Below are 18,191 nucleotides of genomic sequence, written 5' to 3'. Positions count from 1 at the left end.
AATCTTAACGTTTTCCACTGCTGGAAAATGAATTGAATGTTAATGTTCATGCATAAAAATTGCCTGCATGGTTGCTTTGTAATGAGAAGTCGTCAAATAACAAAAACATCTTACGTACCAAATGCTAAGAAGCTGTTCAGTGAAAAGAGAAGTCACATTAAACGGGTTAGAACACAATCTTGTCACAGGCACATATATTTAGAAACAAATTGTCTGTTTTGATAAAGGGATTTCTGATTTTTCTCGGTATGGTATATTTGGAATTACATTATATTGATATTATTGCGTTTTGTTGCTCAGACCTGAAAAAACGGCGTTCCATTTCGTGCAATACATGTGACAATAATTCTCTTCAATTCTATAACGTTCTTGTTTTTATCCTCAAATAAAAATGACAACTGTATTTCTATCATTTCAACAACGTAACGAAACATAATACATAAATATTGAAATGGAAGCTAAACTTAAAGCACCATCTACAGGAGTCACGTGGTGCATCATTTTCACCAGGATGCTTAACGCGTAGTCTTATTATTGTGGCTTAGTTAGTCACTTTGTAGTCTACAAAAACTAATATTGACACTTAAAGCACGTGTTGCCTTCATTCATCATTTTGTTCCAACATGCTTCTTTCAACACTGAGGGTTCCCGACCATTGGATTAGAACCCAACGCACGTCTGCCACTTGTGCGCGTGCGCGTAAAAAGATGCCAAAAAAAAAAAAGTCCAAAGGAGAAAAAGGCGTTCCTCACCCATTCCTCCACTGTCAGTGCTCTTCCAACGTGTCTCCTGCTTCTTCCAACGGAGTATTTCCCCCCCCTCTTTTACGTTTCCCCCCTCCTTAAGTCTCGCGACCATCTTGTTCGTTTTTTTTTTTTTTTTTTTTTTGGAAGAGTGAAAGTATGCTGTGGAATGCACCACGCAAGAGCTTGGCCATGCGGGAGGAGAGCGCTTTTTGGGTGAGCACTGACAGATGGAAGAAGTGAAAAAGACGGCACCCGGAATGCGTCCCTCCTCGCTGATGATCTGGGGAGCTTTACTCTTCAACTTCAGGTAAAACCGGCTTGGGATTTGACGCAAGTTTACCGCCGATTTCTCATGCACAACAGAAATTTGAATGAAATGACAACGCAAAAGATGGAGAAATCGCACCGCGCGTAATGCGCTTTAACGCACGGTCCCACCCACCTGACAGCACAATTCTATCCATCATGTTATTTATTTTTTTTTTCAGATTTTTACTTTGTCTTGCAGGCTCGTGGACGCCAAGGAGCACGACCCCCGGTCTTCGTCCAACATGTCTCCGTCCGACTTTCTGGACTCGCTCATGGGTCGAACGTCAGGCTACGACGCGCGGATACGTCCCAATTTTAAAGGTTCGCATTCATCTTTGGATTAACTTTATAGTTGTTGTTTTTTTTAACACACCCTAAAGAGGCAAGTAAACACGGATACATTCTTTGATTGATTGTTATTCAGGGAATAGCCGCTACTTGTGATTTAATTACGGTGGAAACTCACAGGCCACTTCATTAGGTACACTTGCAAATCTAACTAAACGTCGGCATAAAGTTTCATCGACACTGTCACAAAATTGTGGTTATAGTTTGCATTTTTTTTAGCAACAACTCTAATGAAAAGCGTAAATGCAAAAACATAAAAAGTATTGATTATAATCAAGATATTAATACCAGAGAGTAATTAGAAACTTTGTGCAGTATTTCGACCATTTTTGGGCTATTTTGTTTCAGGTCATTCTGGCAGTATTTTATACAAGGGATGACACATTACTGGTAGTGGGATAACTAAGTGGCTGTGCCAGGTTGAACTTTGACATGTTGTCACCATCTAGGTGAAATTTCAGCCCCCTAGTCTCTTCTTTCAATGCTTTTTCTTCGATGTGAAATGCTATAAATTGATGTGGACAAACTACAACGGTGAAAATGTATCCAAAGTCAAATCTTCTTTGTTGCTGCTATGTGTCAAACCGCCGTCGATTCACGTGATTCGACGAGGCTTCGTCAAATCGAGAGTCTGTCCGAGTTGTTTGGAACTTTAGAACTATAGTTGCAGTGGCATCTCTAGACATATTTTTTTCAGCAATTAACATTATGTATCTGTTTTGTGCATCACGACTCACAAATGACAATGTGCATCTGTAATAAGATGAACAAAATAAAGGCATGCAATATTTTGCAAAGGAGTAAAAAAAATACAATTATTAAATTGTTTCATGTTCCAATTCATCTGCTCTTAATTCGAAAAGAAAACTGTCGCGTAGTGATGGAAAAAAATTCCTGACTCGTATTTTTCAAACTTTAAACTTTAACAGAAAATGTAATTTTGTAATGCATAGGGTGCACCAGATAGTAATAAGTTTAATATCAGACTGAACATGCTTGCATGTTAAGAAATAAAAGCAGCACCACTATATTTTCCACATTACACTGACACACTCAGACTGTTAGAATACTGCACCAACAAAACACTAACAGGCCTGATTGTGTTTACTAGTGGAGAGTGGTGGCGAGTAAAATAGCAATTCAAACTCAAAATCAATACTTGGTTACTAGGGGATTGCCCCCTGGTGGTTAGTTAAAAAAACTGCAGATATGCCCCACTGTATTCCAAAAGCCGTAGGGTTAGGGTTAGGGTTAACAGAGACAGTGTCAATCAAAACTCAAGTTTTATATTATGTTTGCAAATTCAAATCCTAGTCCCCAAATGGAGTGGCTTTTAACCTCTCACCCCATAGCTGCGCTGCATGCCCCCCCCCCCCCCCCATTCCATCATCACACGTGTACAAATGCATTACAAACAAATGAGAGTAAATACCACATTCCGCAGGGAGGTCTTGATGAGCGCTCTCAGCAAGCAGGCAGGTAGGGGGGGGGGGGGGGTTGATGGATGGTGCCCCCATGGCAAGGCTGCTGGCTTCCCATCTTGCGATTCTTGGGATGCTGTGGAGACACAAACAGCATCTGTCACTGGGAAACGTGAGGAGAAGCCCGGCTTGCGACAAGACGCCTCCGCTGGGCAGGGATGAGTCCAGCTGTTTTTTTTTTTTGTTGTTTTTTTTTTTTAGTTTTTAATTGGAGTCAAATAGCACAGCAAAAGATTGAGTAAACAGCAAGAAGTGTGATTTTTGTTTTCTTCTTTTAATTATCATCAGTCAGTTTGAAGATGCACCATGACTAAAATTTAATACTGTGATGTGGGGGAACGTTATTACAGGAAAACTTACAGAATTATCTGCATAAAGTTATTAAAATATTATGGATTCATGTACACATTTAATGGTAAATGAGGTGGACTTATAAAGCGTTTTTTACACCATAATGACAGAAACATCACAAAAAAAACACAATTTTACAATGGTCATACTTTAGAAAAGTTGTTTTCAAACTCTCTCTACTTTAAGCCCAAACAAACACAAAAATACAAAATGAAAACAATCGCAAGAAGTTAGCTGCCCAAATGAGGAGTTTCTGCAACCAATCACGAGGCCACGCCCCTTAAAGGCACATCTGCAAGACTAAAATTATAGTTTTGTCTTTCAGCTTGTCCTAATGCAAAAAAATCAGACTACTGGTAGTTTTATTTGTTTTTTTTTGTTTGTTTTTTTACATTCTATTGTGTTGTTTTTTTCTTTCATTATTTCTAATAAGAGTAAATAGATTTACAAAACTTGTGAGCCAAGGCATTATTGAAGCAGGACGTTATTCCAGTAATATAACTTGGTAACTTCATTATGTTGCATACAATAACTATGTTTTCTTAAAAGTACAACTTTTTAAGATTTTAGGAACAACTTTCAATTAAATTGCTGTAACTTTGCGGTAACTTTGTTATATTGCAACTACAATCAAGTGTGAATTCATTCTAGCATTAAAAATCCACTTTTTTAATCTCAAAGGGCAGCCATTTTATCACAGGCTGATGACATCACAGTTACGCAGGAATCATGCAAAAACCAATCACGGCTCACCTGTTTTCTGAGTTAGGTCATGTGACATTTGCAAGCCGAGCTGCAATTGGTTGTTACCTGAGCAACTGAGAAATTCTTTTCCATTGACAGCAGGAGGCAAAATGGCCGCCTCCTGAGACAGATAAAAATGAATTGATTTTGCTGCTTAATTTATATCCTACAAACACAATTTTAATTTGAATTTTGCGTTTGGACAAGTGTGGCTGCAGAGAACATATTATTGAGAATATTTTTTTTTAACTTGACTCCCCCTTGAAAAAAACATTAATTTAATTCCAGAACTTTATTAACTGATATTAAAAAGACATTCTATTCGTAATATTCCAACACCTTTTTAACAAGAAGCAATTTCCGCCCCGCGCTTGTCACACTTTGACAAGCGCCTTGCATTACTGAAGGATGACCTAGATTTTCTTTTGCTGACATTGTTGTGAGCTGCTTTTATTTTCCTGCTCTGCCCGTTAAGTCTTAGTCAGCTGACAACAAAGCGAGGCAAATATTAATACAACGTCCGATGCAATATTGATGAGGAAAGCTCAGGGAAAAGGGCAGCGGCAAAGGCTGACAACTTCACTTTCTGTGACTTGAGATGGCAAACGCGAGCGAGGAGACTTTCAGTTGAGCGTTCATCAGCGCCGTGCGAGGAAGCGATCCGATTGGAGACTGGAAGGCAAGCTTTTTGGCGCGCCGGAAAGATTGAGTGGAAAGCGATGTCACACGACTTCACGCTTAATTTGGGACTTTTGAGAGAAATGAGGACATTCAGAGTCCTTGCATTTTTTATGAGCACTTTGGCACATCAAAAAGTGTCCATCAAAGCACGTACACTCTCTGGCCGCAACATTAGGCGCATGAGGACACCATCTAATGAGATCCAATGTAAGAGCTGTTTACATTTGTTTGGGGGATTTTGGTAAAATGGCTTCCTCACAGGATAAGGAAACTGCATTCGAAATGCAATTTCACCCACTTTATTATTAGAACGCATGCCATCTACCATCCCAAACCCTTAGGAATCTTAATGGCCCGCTGGCAGGAAATCTTTAAATTTGACACACAACAGAGAAATAGTGTTAACAACTATACCAAATTTGAAAGATGAAAAAAAAAGAATGCCACGTACTGTACATATAATATATGAGAGCGGAGACAATGGCTTTTATATACTGTATATCAGAGGTGTCAAACTCATTTTTATCGGGGGGTCACCTTGCAGCCATAGTTGTCCGGTATGACAGTGAAGTCAAATAAAAATGTACATAAACTTCCATCCATCCATTTTCTATAGCCGCTTATCCCCACAGAGGTCGCAGGCTTGCTGGCGCCTATCTCAGCTGGCTTTGGGCAGTGGGCGGGGGACACCCTGAACTGGTTGCCAGCCAATCGCAGGGCACACAGAGACGAACAACCAATCATGCGCCCAATCAGACCTAAGGACAATTTAGTATGTCCAATTCACACGCCATGCATGTTTTTGCGGAGTGGAAGGAAGCCGGAGTGCCCGGAGAGAACCCACGCAGGCTTGGGGAGAACATGCAAACTCCACACAGGAAGGTGGATTTGAACCGATATATATATATATATATATATATATATATATATATATATATATATATATATATATATATATATATATATATATATATATATATATATATATATATATATATATATATATATATATATATATACATACATATACTTTTTGCTGGAATATGTTCCATATCCGAATGTATTCTAGGAGCTTTGACACGCTAGACAGGGCAGACGCTCTGAAGCAAAGCCCCCGTCAGCACGCTGGCAGCCAAGTCAGACTCGAAAACCAAATAAATGCTTCCTTGCCATTCTTTGTGTGAGGTGCACACACTCATTGCTTACAATGAGGCTCTCTATATTTAACACGATAAGATGAATTTAAGGGCTATATCAAAGCTAGCACCCTAACTGCATATCACGTTTGCGGGGGAAAAGCTCTGCTGTGCGAAAAGGCGCGTTCAGAAAATGTATTTGGAAAGAAATCTCTGAATTCTCAATGACGACATAGCTCCCGTTACGAAAACAAAAAAGGGGCAAAAATGTTACTAAAGCTCTCATTAGACTTCATTAGATGGCGTCCCTGATGAAAAGTCCAGGAGGCCGAAAAGAAGCACGTTCATCTTTCGTCATCCCGCCCCAATCAGTGTGCTTAAGGCGTGTCATTGTCATTCCATTCCACAGGTCCCCCCGTAAACGTTACATGCAATATTTTTATCAACAGCTTTGGCTCGGTCACGGAGACGACCATGGTGAGTTCTCCGGCATTGCGGCTGCTCTACTGTGCACAAGTGTGAGTCCATGTGTTATCTGTCCCTCAACCTGCAGGTCCGCCCGTTAACGTTACCTGCAACATATTTATCAACAGCTTCGGTTCAATAGCTGAAACTACCATGGTGAGTTGAGGGGTCGGAAACACCAAGCGAATTCACGAATTCATCACCTTTTCATTTTTTGTGCTCGGTATTTTTATCATCCAATGACAAAATATTACACACTGGTGCCTTGAGGTACTACACATTTGGACTTAAAGTTTTGAATTAAAGTGATTCAAAACAACCTAAAGACGTATTTTCACGTTTTGAGTCCAGACTTTCAATCCCACGTACTTAACTCCAGATAGTTAATTCATTCAATGCCATAGACGTATTTTCACGTCTTTTTTTTGGTATCTGGGATTAAATGTCTAATTAAAAAAACGTGAAAATACGTCTCTGGCATTGAATGAATTAACTATCTGGATTTGAATGTCTGGACTCTTAAAATGTAAAAAAAATGTAAAAATACGGTACGTTCCTGGCTTTGATTGAGTTAATTAAGTATGAATTAATTCAATTGATTTGTCTTCAAGAATTTGAAAATCAAAACGTTTTGCATAATAATTTACAAGAGAAGAAAGACTAATTTATAGCATTTAAGCAAGTTATGAATGAATGTTTACATTAAAACCAATTTGAAATCAGTAAACATTATTATTGTCTGAACATTTTGCACACGATTTAAATGTTATTTTTTATCAGTTCGGTTCAGTTTATGTTTGTCGGGTTTATCACTATGATTAAAATGGATTAAAACTGTAACTGCCCGGGTTGAAAAAAAATGTCATATTGCTCAAATTCATATTATTATGAACAAATTCATATTTATACTATTCAAACTCAATATTGCCCAGCCCTAGTTTCATCTACTTTCGGCCACCAAAGTGCCAAGAAGATTTTACAAAGCAAAATTACATTCAAAGGACAAAGCCCCAATAGTTCCTTTTTCTTATACAAAGCACATTTATAATATTTAACAAAATTATAAATCAAGTATGACGATATTAACAAATATTTTTATTTCCTTTAGTTCCTATATGTGGAAAATCAGAGTCTCTAATGTTTTTCTTTTTCTGTCGGTGGCTCATGCAGCAAATTCAAATGACACGTTTTGCTTCCGGCTACCATTTTTTCCTCATTAATCCAAGTTAATAATTCATACAGTAAACCCCAGCTGGTAAATCTCCATAAGGCCAGCCAATAACAGCGGGTGGCGGCTGGAGCTTCTAAAAAGCGCTGATATGCTAAAATATCCCCGCCGCTTGTCTGACTTGGGATAAAAATACAAAAAACCTGCAAGGCCGCACGACAACACACCAGCAAAGACTTCATAATGGCCGCTAATCACCGCTTAGATCGTGAATGGGGGATGTTAATTTACGCAGGGGCTGGCAATTACATGGATTCCGACACGGGCGCGAACGCTCGCAAGGCGCCAACACGCTGATGAAATGTCAAACAACATAAGAGCGTGTCATTGCGGTGACACATGCTTCCCATTGCTCCGAGCTTTGCTGCTCTCCGCGCTCCGTATCTAATAAACACATCATTTGCTTTCTATTATGGCTCCTACATGATTGCGCTTAATGAGAAAAGTTGTTGCAAATTGGAATGCCGCCTCTTTAAACGGGCAGGATATTAAAATATTTGGCAAAGGCAAACTGGATGATAAAGATTCTTTTCCACTCGCCGTTCATTTTACGGTCGATCTTATGTTGGTTTTTCATTTTTGTGCTGTTAATTTTGGATTGTTTTTGTTTGTTGTCAGCATGCCGGAATGCATCTTGCTGTCTTTGTGCCAAATGATTTGAAAAAAATTGTTGTAGCCTCCCACGAAGCGACAGGTATAAAATGTGACAATTCTCATGACCACGAGAAATTATAACGGATACACATTATGTAATGTGTATTAGATAGTATTTTTTTTCCTTGCTGATATTGATTATTAGTAGTAGCCACAAAGGCAGAAAATCGATCTTTGGAACCAAATTTTAGAAAGTTAACTGAAAATTTAAATAGTCGCATGATATTAACACAGTTTTAAATCAGTTATCAGTCATCAGATTGAATAAAAAAGCCGATATGTCAAAATGCGTAATATTGGTGCCGATAATCGGCCCGTCATATAATCGGGCGATCCCTAATGTATATATACCCCAATTTGCTTTTGTAGCTGAGGTTGAATGTCAGATTGATAAATACATGAAACAGTGCTTTACTCGACTGAATTGAACATTTTAGGCGTGATTCCCTCTGTGGCAATTACAATAAAACTATTGATTTTGAAGGATACGCGATCCAAGAAAACAGAGGTAGTTTCAATTTGATTAGATCCAACGCTACCCATTGTTGTTTTCTTTGCTCTAGTGGGCAGAATTGAAACTGAACTTTAAACCCTCAGGCGAAATATGTCAATAGTGCAAGGAAAAGAATGGATGTTTAAGGATATACGACGTATTACGGTGGTGGAAACTAATATCAAATGTCAGATTAAATGACTTTTTCTGCAGGGCACACTAGCTAATACTGATCTTGAATACATTTAGTGTAACTATTATTTTTCATGTCAAAGCAAGAGCCTTATTGATTTTTCAATAGAAAGGTTAGAGGTCCAGTGTCTGGAATGAATGTATAAATTGCAACAAAGGAAGCCTTGTGGATTAGCGAGGATCTAAAGGAGCATGCTAATTTCTCTACTAGTTAAGCTTGACACATTCTATTGGCTCAATGTCAAAAAATGTGAATACGATTTTTTGGATCATTTTATTCAGCGTTATTCTTGCAGTATTTTAGCCAAAGATGGCACAATCCTGGTAAAATGGGTTGAGCCATTTTGAAGTTTCTGGGTGAAATTTCAGCTTCATAGTGGCTTCTTTCAATGCTTCCCCTTTGATGTGAAGATAAAATGATTGTACGAAATCCTGCATGAGGGTTAAATATCACAAATAGTTGGGTTATTTGTACTAACAATTATTGGGCTTGTAATCCATTCAAATTGATCATCCACATTGATTTTCATTCAGTCAAAATTCCTATTGATTTTAAATGAGATAAGATGTTGAAGGTGATTGAGGTCATACCTTTTTTTCAAGTGCTATATTGAGCGACAGATCAAGTCAAATAGATCTCCTGTAATTGCTTCATCTTTATCGTAACAAAAACCGCGCAACAGGATTGGAAATAATATCCTTGCCAAAGTCAAAGCCTGACAAACAGTAATGTCAATTCTGGGCCAATTTTCCTCACCGATGATCATTTCGCGGGGACTACTGTTGTCTGTGATAGATCCCTGCAATGTGTTTTACTACAATTTCCCAATAAACTAAATAAGAGGAACCATTGTATTAAAAAACAATGCAGATGACTGACTTTGTGTCACCAGCGCGCTCCCTCTCCTAAAAGCCCAACAGCGGAACCACAAAAATATGCAAAGCCGCTTGTCGTGTCTGCAGGATTACAGAGTGAATATCTTCCTGCGGCAGAAGTGGAATGACCCCCGGCTGGCGTACAGCAAATACCCAGATTCCTCTCTGGACCTGGACCCGTCTATGCTGGACTCCATCTGGAAGCCCGATCTTTTTTTTGCCAACGAGAAGGGCGCCAACTTCCACGATGTCACCACGGACAACAAGCTGCTGAGGATCTTCAAGAACGGGAACGTCCTCTACAGTATCAGGTGAAAAAGCTCCAAAAATAATAATAACATGGAAGCGGGACTGTTGTAATTGGATTCTGTAGTACAAATTCTACCTGGCGACAAATGACTATGCAGAACAGGGGCGGAGTCGTAGCTTCTGGCCGCCTCCAAGTCAAGGGGAAAATTTTGATAAATGTGATTTTGTTTTGCAGGTAATTTTTTCCAATTTACTGTTGTTTCCACATGGTCACATTGGACCATCTTTTTTTTTTAGAAAGCTCCCCAAGGAAAGAAAAAATCTTTAACCCCCCACTGCACTACTATAAATACGATTATGTATAAAAGTTGGATATGTATAATTGAAACTGTATCCTTTTTAATATTTATCAAGAGAAAAAGAGAGTATGAATCCACTTTCAACAACTGTTAACTACGTTTTACAGTGTTTATATATGTCACAGGTTAGTGTAAAACAGAAAAAAAAAAATAACCAGGTGCATCAAAGTGCCTGAAATACAGAAAAAATGTCACATACACCCCCCAAAAAATAGGAAAAGTAGATCTTGGAGCAAAAACGTTTACGCACGTCTGCTATATGGTGTCACTTCCGGTAGCCCTAGCATTGGATAGAGTAACTACACCTGTGATGCCTTAAGCTTCGTCAGGCTCGGGATGCGGAATCCTAACAGAGTTTTAAAATGAACTATGGTCACAAAGTGACATGTATGGATTTCAAAACATTAACAATGAAAACAGTATATGACTTTTAACAGACCCTATGAAATCATCATAGGAATTATCATCAAGAGTATTGCAGTTTCATCAGTATTTAGTAGTAATGTATCCTGCACAAGTGGTTAGTGCCCTTCCTTTTTTTCTATAAAACTAATTAAAGATAACGTTTAACTTTGCGATAGGTAACCGAGTTATGACTATAGAAAGTGAGCGTTGGCTCATTTCTTCTTCTCCTTCAACATCAAAGGTTGTAGGGGACAGTTTAAATTAGATTTGATCCCATTGTGATTGGCCCCTTTGACATCCCATAATTCTCTGCATGCAGATTTTTCATAATAGACTTCTGACGGAAAGAGCACGGTAATCTCTGAAGGGGTTTGTTAAAGATCAAAAGATTTAGAGAGGTTTAGATTGATTGGAGGACTCCAAAAATTCAAAGGCAAATTGGGAACTTGAATGAATGCCATACAAACAGTGTACGTATGAAAATATTTCATTCTGTTTCCATATGACGTCCAACAGGAGTCAAATTCAATCTTCTCGACAGAACCGAAAGTGTTTCAGTCTATTACGGCGGCTGCTCTGGGCTGAGTGGTGCTCAGGTGTAGAGGCAGCTCGGGTCGACGCCAGAGATGAAAGCTAGTTAGCCTCCATCGCTGTTCGTGGCGGGGGGCCCAGTGGGCACCCGAATGCATCAGCTAGACAATAAGTTGCAGTAATCAAAGTGTGATTGGAAGCCGCTGGAGTGAATCCTTGCTGATGTTCCCCAGTGGCGCTCGCGAGAGACGCGAGAACACGACTACCGCTCGCACAACACTTTAACCTCAACGGAATGGAATAGCCTCTTTTCGATTGTTTCTGTCTTAATTTGTTCTGATGTATACCGCTGACATCGCAGGTTGACTCTCATCCTGTCCTGCCCGATGGATTTGAAGAACTTCCCCATGGATGTCCAGACGTGTACGATGCAACTGGAAAGTTGTAAGCATTCACTTATTTAACGCAATAAATTACCGAAGAACGAGGGGCGTGGTGGCCACCGGGGAATCTGGGAGTTTCCTTAACGACTGGTCCAATCGTTCAATCCGATGAGAAAAAAAGCCTGGACTTTAATTCATGAAGCTTAATAAATTACGAAAAAACGCTTTATTTTTTTTTCCTGCAGTTGGCTACACCATGAACGACTTAATCTTCGAGTGGCTGGAGAACGGCGCCGTGCAGGTGTCAGACGGTCTGACGCTGCCTCAGTTCATCATGAGGGAGGAAAAGGAGCTGGGTTACTGTACCAAGCACTACAACACTGGTCAGTAGTTGCTACTGTGATGTATATGGACCATAGCTCAACCCCTTGATGTGGTTTTTGATGGGTTCCCAACAGGCAAATTTACCTGCATCGAGGTAAAATTCCATCTGGAGCGTCAGATGGGCTACTACCTGATCCAGATGTACATCCCCTCCCTCCTCATTGTCATCCTCTCGTGGGTGTCCTTTTGGATTAACATGGACGCCGCCCCTGCCCGAGTAGCACTTGGTATTACCACTGTGCTCACCATGACCACGCAAAGTTCCGGTTCCAGAGCTTCTCTTCCAAAGGTATGCGGTAGTGGTAGAACATTTTTACATGGGCGTTGTGGGCAAGTTTTTTTCAACGCAGAAAGGCATCAAGAGCCGTCTGTCTGTGGGGTGGGGGGGCATGAGGGTACTTCAGGGGGTAAGAGACTTTAACAAGGTAATGCTTTTTATTGCCAAGTCAGGAACTGTACTTTTTCAAATTAAGAGCAAATTAATTGGAACATTAAGTCATTGGTCATTTGCGTAATAATGACTCCGTTCCAAAAAACATGGAGAAGAACTGTTGTAGGAAATTGTAGAGAGCAAGCAAAAACAAAAGTCAGTATGCTAAGGCTGTGGACTAACATAGTATACCTGTGACATGAACCACATACTTCATCATGTCTGGCTATTATCTGATCACATGTTTGTTCTTATGTATTTACTTCATCCATCCACCCATTTTCGAAGGCCAGTTGTGGTAACGTCGGGGAAAAAAGCCCATTTTCTTCCTAGAAAATGAATAAGAACACACTCATCTTTGTTCTGGGAAAGTGTGCAGGTGTGAAGAGTAAAGAATGATTAACATTCTCTCCCACTGTGCGTGTGATGCCACCCGATGGAGGTGCCAAACATGCTGCTGATTTTAACCAATAGAGGGAAACGGCTTTGTCGAGATCTGATCGGGATCTTCTCCAAGATCTAACGAGTTCTCCAAAGGCTCACGCTCCACTTTTAGAGGAAAGTTGAGATGAGGATGAAATGTTTCGGAAAAAGACCCGTTGCCTGTAATTCAATTTTTGTGAATGATCATTTCTGAGTTTGATCATGTGACATTTGCAAGATTGGTCATTGCCCTGAGCAACTGTGATGTCATTTTTAGTCGACATGAAGTAGCAAAATAGCTGCTTCGAGCTGGATCAAAACAGGTGGATTGGTGTTTATTTATATACCACAAACGCAACTTTAATCAGACTCATTGAAGGATATACACGTTAAAGATGAATTCTAAATGCACGGTTATATTAATCAAAATCAGATTTGGGCTGCCGGTTTTGCCGACAAAAAAACAACGAGAAACCTATGAAAAAAATAAGGACAAACTAACCCCGTTTTGCCGACGAATGACGGACCAGCAAAAATTGTGGTGACAAATTGACAACCGTAGCGACGGGAAAACAAAAGAACAAAATAAAATACATGGCGGACTGATTGTACGTTTAGCCAGCATAAGTTAAGCTCAGAACATGATGTTTCTTTCCCAAATGCACAAAGTGAGTTCGTGCAACTTTAGAAAAAGGGAAGCTAATGAGAAAGTCACCTTAATCGCCGATGCACTCGCAGTTACCTGTGCAGTTTCTATCAACGTACTCTTCACTTTGTACTTTTTCAAGCTAACTGTGCGGCGCGCACCGCTGAGAGATCACAGCGTTTTCCAACTTAACTGAAGACAAGCTTTTAAGGACCGTATTCCGCCGATGACTCACTTTTCTGAGAACATCCGCAAAGTCAATGTTGTTCCCGGTAAATGCATGAGGGAGGCACATATTGAGGATGAATGAAGTGATTCATCTGGTTTTGGATGAGCAGAGGCTGCCCATCAAACGTGACGGCGTCAAACGTGAAAGACGTGCGGGGATGAATAATTCAAATGAGGCCTTTGAGGGTCCACTCGCGAGAAAAGACGCCCGGCACGATCGGGCGGCCTCATAAAACCGAGTTAGTTGTGTTCCACGTGATAATCGGCGAGGCGATGCTGACATACGGCTTTCATCTTCCTCACGATGATGGTATCAATAATATTCGGCGATTGTTAGTGGCTAAGGCGGTTATTATCGCCCCCCCGGTGAAAACATCAACGCCACTGAGCCACGTTTGTAGTTAGTGCAAGAAAATGTCAAGAAAAAGCGCGGCTGGTAGAATTGTTTTGATTCCAAAGTGTAATTGATCCACTGGCTGACTGGAGAAGATCTAATACAAATCTATTTCTCGCCGCCTGCAGGTTTCCTACGTGAAAGCCATTGATATCTGGATGGCGGTGTGTCTGCTCTTTGTATTTGCGGCGTTACTGGAATACGCCGGGGTTAATTTCGTCTCCAGGCAACAGAAAGAGTTCCTCCGCTTGAGGCGAAGACAAAGGAAGAATCACAAGGTAGACTTTTCTCAACCTCCTTGTTTAGAAGAAGTTTGCGGAGGCGCGTTGGGGGTTACAAGACAAGAAAATTATTGTCAACAGTGAAATAGCTCAGCATTTGGATTCCTGTTATGTTTACTGCGGGTATTTGGGGATTTAAACGACGATGCATGAATAGATAAACTGACAACATTTTTGTGTTCTTGAAATAATGCTGAAACTATTACATAAATCTTTGAGTTAGTCATTTGGCCATCTTAAAAAAATTATTTTCTACTCGACTTACGTTGTTTCGACTTTACGACGTCTGAGTCTCGTCCGCCATTTTGTCTCCAGTAGCCCATCGGTGTAGAGTGTCTGTGCTCTGTAATTTTGTCGGTATCGTCGCCGTTTTTAACCTCCTTTTTCACATCATGGCCCCAAAAAAGAAAGCAGAATCTTCTAGCGATGCCGATCCAGTCAAGAGGAAATCCATTACGATGGAAAGGAAAACGAATGTCATCAAAAGTTTGGAGAGACATTTTGGGTGTATTTCGGGGTATTAAAGGCTTAATACTGACTTATGCAGAAATTTGGGGTACGTCATCAGCGTGGGAACAAAACCCGTTCATGACCTGAGGATTTTCTGCAATTATACATACAAATTAGCTGCAGATGTGTTGAAACAATGTTTACGAGAGATTATAGACTCGTGCCGTATCGTGAGATGACAGCATAATTAACAACCGGGTTTATTAGCATCCTTAAATAGCTATTAAATATGATTACAGGATTGTAATGTGTTTATCTTGATAGCAACTATGTGATGGCCACACAACTTGGAATAAGACAAAGCAAACTGCGGAAAAGGCAAACCATCGCACCTTGCAAAGGCCAACTTCAAAATAAAAGTGTGCTTGCATTGGTAAAAATTGTTTTCAAGATAAAAATATTTTGAAGTTAGCCTTTGTGTCAGCAGGATGTTTCATTATGGAAATTTGTTGTGGACGGCACAAACCAAATTAACAGTTAGAGGAGTTAAAAAAACAGAAAAATACTATCTTTATTCGTAATTTGAGGTACCTAAAATTGTAACATATGCAACAGACATGATCTAGCAGAGATTTAAAATTTTCTGCTTAAATTATCCCTTCACGTGAACTTGGAATTTTTCTCAAGCAACCTGTGAAACATGCGTGTCCCAAACCGTCGTACGTGATCAGCACAAATCAAATATCACTCGTTGCACCACAATTTCAAAGCCCATCGGCAATGATGTGAAAACCGGAGATTTCAGAGACGCTCCCATCACGTAAAAAATATTTTCGAATCAACGTGAATCGTCAAACGCAGATGACTGCCCTAGTTTATGCCATCCGGTGTGTAATGTGCAGCCACGTGTTTTTTCAGGATGAAGACATGCGTGACGGACGCTTTAATTTCGCTGGCTACAATATAAACCAGTGTCTGCCAACTAAAGATGGCTCAGCTGTTAAGAACGCAGCCCCGGCAGCGAACCCCCAGCCGTCCGTCCCCAAAGACACAGACAACATGAAGAAGAAGTTTGTGGACCGGGCCAAGAGGATAGACACCATCTCTCGAGCTGCCTTTCCTCTGGCCTTCCTCATCTTCAACGTCTTTTACTGGATCACCTACAAGGTCATCAGGCACGAGGACATCGACAAAAAGTAACCACTCGCCGTTCCGCTTGGACTGAGATAGTTTTGTCGGAGAGCAATGCCGAGTGATGTTTTTTCAGGGATAATGTTTAATGTTCGGCAATCTTGCGGCGATGTTCAGGTTATGCATCAGCCGGTTCGGAATTAGGAAAATGGGATGGAGAAATTCAAGGTTTAGTAGCATTCCGGTTACGGTGGACCAAATCTTTTTCTAACACGTCTTTGCCTTGAGGTCTGTACAAGTACAAAAGCAAAGATATCGTTTGTAACCGTGCGGTCGCTTGGTTTGTTTGAGCCTCTGAGATTTCTCCAGGTGGCCACGGGAGTAACTTCTTATCAAAGAAATGTGTTTTATATTATACTACCATCAGATCACTTCCTTTAAAGACAATATGCTGTAAAACGATAAAAATTGACTAAAAGCACGTGCAGCCCTCTTGTACTAGGGATGTGCATTTATAATTCAAGGATCCCTGCTCAAAAGGATAAATGTATACACATATATGTGTGTGTGTATATATATATTATATATATATACACTGTCTATAATTTGTAGGTTTTGGTTACATGATTACTTGAATATTTGATATCATCATTAAGCAAACAACACAAAGAACACACAATATGGACGACATCAAAACATGACAATTTCCCATTGAGCAATCAAGCGACTACAATGTAACCTTCTCACTCTTTAGGAAGTGAATCATGGAACCCTATCAAAAATGGTAGCTTTTTTATCTTCCGACAGTGAAAAAAGAAGAAAAAAAGAAAAAGTTGTGAACTTTGCGACGATGGGATTCCTGTGCTTTGGTTTTTGTTATCTAGCTTCAAAAGGGGGGCTTGGCAAAATATAAATATATCAAAATAATTTATCTATAAAAATAAATACAAAATATAATTGAGAAGCACTGTAGCAGAGGTTGATTGTTTGGTCTTGAGTTAAAGGGAAAAAAAATGGTAAAAAATAGCAACGTAAACCTGCAGTAGAAACTGTTATGGTCATCGATGAAATCCCTCGACAGAATGAAGTCACAATAACCAAACGGCGATGTGGTGAGAGAACACTAGTGACTTTTGGGACACTAGTTTTCCCAATTTGAACTTGACTTCTTGGCTTCTGGAACAGTTTTTTTTTTTTTTTTGTGCCCTTCACGAGTGTAAAATCCTCAACGCCTGATCTTCAAGCGGGCACACAATTTCTATTTTGATTCATGTGTGCATGAAAGTGTTGGGGCAATGATGTACAGTGTATTTTTTATAAGTTTAGGGAGGAATCAAGTTTCTACTTTAAATCTTGAACAATTCAAACTGCTGAAACATTTTACGGTTTTAGGGGTATTGAGCATCTTGAGTGTAACACAGTCCATGTAAATGCACCAAATTTCTTTTTTTTTTTTTTTGTCCAATGATCTACGACTGAAGAAAGGCTTGGGTTAATTGAAAAATAAATGACCTTTTTATACACGCGTCTGGGAACGACTGTGCACCTTTTGACACGTCGGATGGAGACTTACTGCACGAAGTCGCGGCAGTGGGCGGAAGGACGACGCTGAAACCGCCTAATACACATTCTATAGGACTGCTAATGGACCTGAGGAACTTTGAATGCTACTATTGAAACCGCCTGAACATCAATAAACATAACTGCACCACATTTGCTTCGTTTTTCTCTCCACTCATAGAAGGTCAGCTCTCCAGCGCGCGTTTATGGAAAACACAAAAAAAGCGACAATTTATATTGCTTTTACGCCATATTAGATCGATTCTCATCTATGACGTAAATAACAGATGAATTCTGCTTGGGAAAGATTGCGGGTCAGATAAAAAGTCTCATCTCGGCGAGGTGATGACACCGGCCATGGATGACTGCTTGGCCTGGGGTAGTGTGGATATTATCTGGCGCTGGGTTTCCTCCAATGCATGATAATGGAGCCTCACCATTGTGCTAGCTGGAGTAGCAACCGAACGGAAAATCCCCAGCGCACGCTTGCCTAAACAGCAGAAAGCCCACTTGATGAAAAAGCCTCATAAATATGTTATGTGCTTGGCCAAAAGCCATAATTATACAGCATATACAAGGCATTATGAGACAGGTGAGCGGAGCTCTTTAGAGGCAGATTACCTTCCTCGGACT

At 40.1% G+C, this 18,191-nt stretch overlaps 1 protein-coding gene across 4 annotated transcripts; it reads left to right on the top strand.

Annotated features, from left to right (window-relative positions):
* The first annotated feature begins 857 nt into the window (after positions 1-857).
* glra2 (glycine receptor, alpha 2) lies at positions 858-17,711 on the top strand. 4 transcript variants are annotated; one of them, XM_088414353.1, is made up of 9 exons: positions 858-1,053; positions 1,255-1,376; positions 6,350-6,417; positions 9,822-10,015; positions 11,610-11,692; positions 11,877-12,014; positions 12,090-12,304; positions 14,265-14,414; positions 15,786-17,711. In XM_088414353.1, exons 1-9 carry the CDS (start codon positions 974-976, stop codon positions 16,065-16,067), a joined length of 1,332 nt encoding a protein of 443 aa, XP_088270479.1. In that variant the 5' UTR covers positions 858-973; the 3' UTR covers positions 16,068-17,711. The 4 variants fall into 4 exon arrangements, with proteins under 4 accessions (XP_088270479.1, XP_088270477.1, XP_088270480.1 ...); XM_088414351.1 differs by having other exon boundaries at positions 9,792-10,015; XM_088414354.1 differs by lacking the exon at positions 858-1,053 and adding an exon at positions 6,206-6,273 and having other exon boundaries at positions 1,313-1,376; positions 9,792-10,015.
* The last annotated feature ends 480 nt before the right edge of the window (positions 17,712-18,191 follow it).

The sequence above is a fragment of the Hippichthys cyanospilos genome, chromosome 5 (genome assembly GCF_059441005.1).
Source record: "Hippichthys cyanospilos isolate Australia breed blue-spotted pipefish chromosome 5, RoL_Hcya_1.0, whole genome shotgun sequence".
Classification (NCBI taxonomy): Eukaryota; Metazoa; Chordata; class Actinopteri; order Syngnathiformes; family Syngnathidae; genus Hippichthys; species Hippichthys cyanospilos.
The sequence above is the reverse complement of the archived record's forward strand: the minus strand, read 5'-3'. Positions and strand labels throughout refer to the sequence as shown.

Coding starts and splice junctions, on each gene's coding strand:
- glra2 (XM_088414351.1), top strand. CDS start 974: ATGGAAGAAGTGAAAAAGACGGCACCCGGAATGCGTCCCTCCTCGCTG. Junction 10,016..11,609: donor AACGTCCTCTACAGTATCAG/GTGAAAAAGCTC, acceptor CTGACATCGCAG/GTTGACTCTCATCCTGTCCT. Junction 12,305..14,264: donor CCAGAGCTTCTCTTCCAAAG/GTATGCGGTAGT, acceptor CGCCGCCTGCAG/GTTTCCTACGTGAAAGCCAT.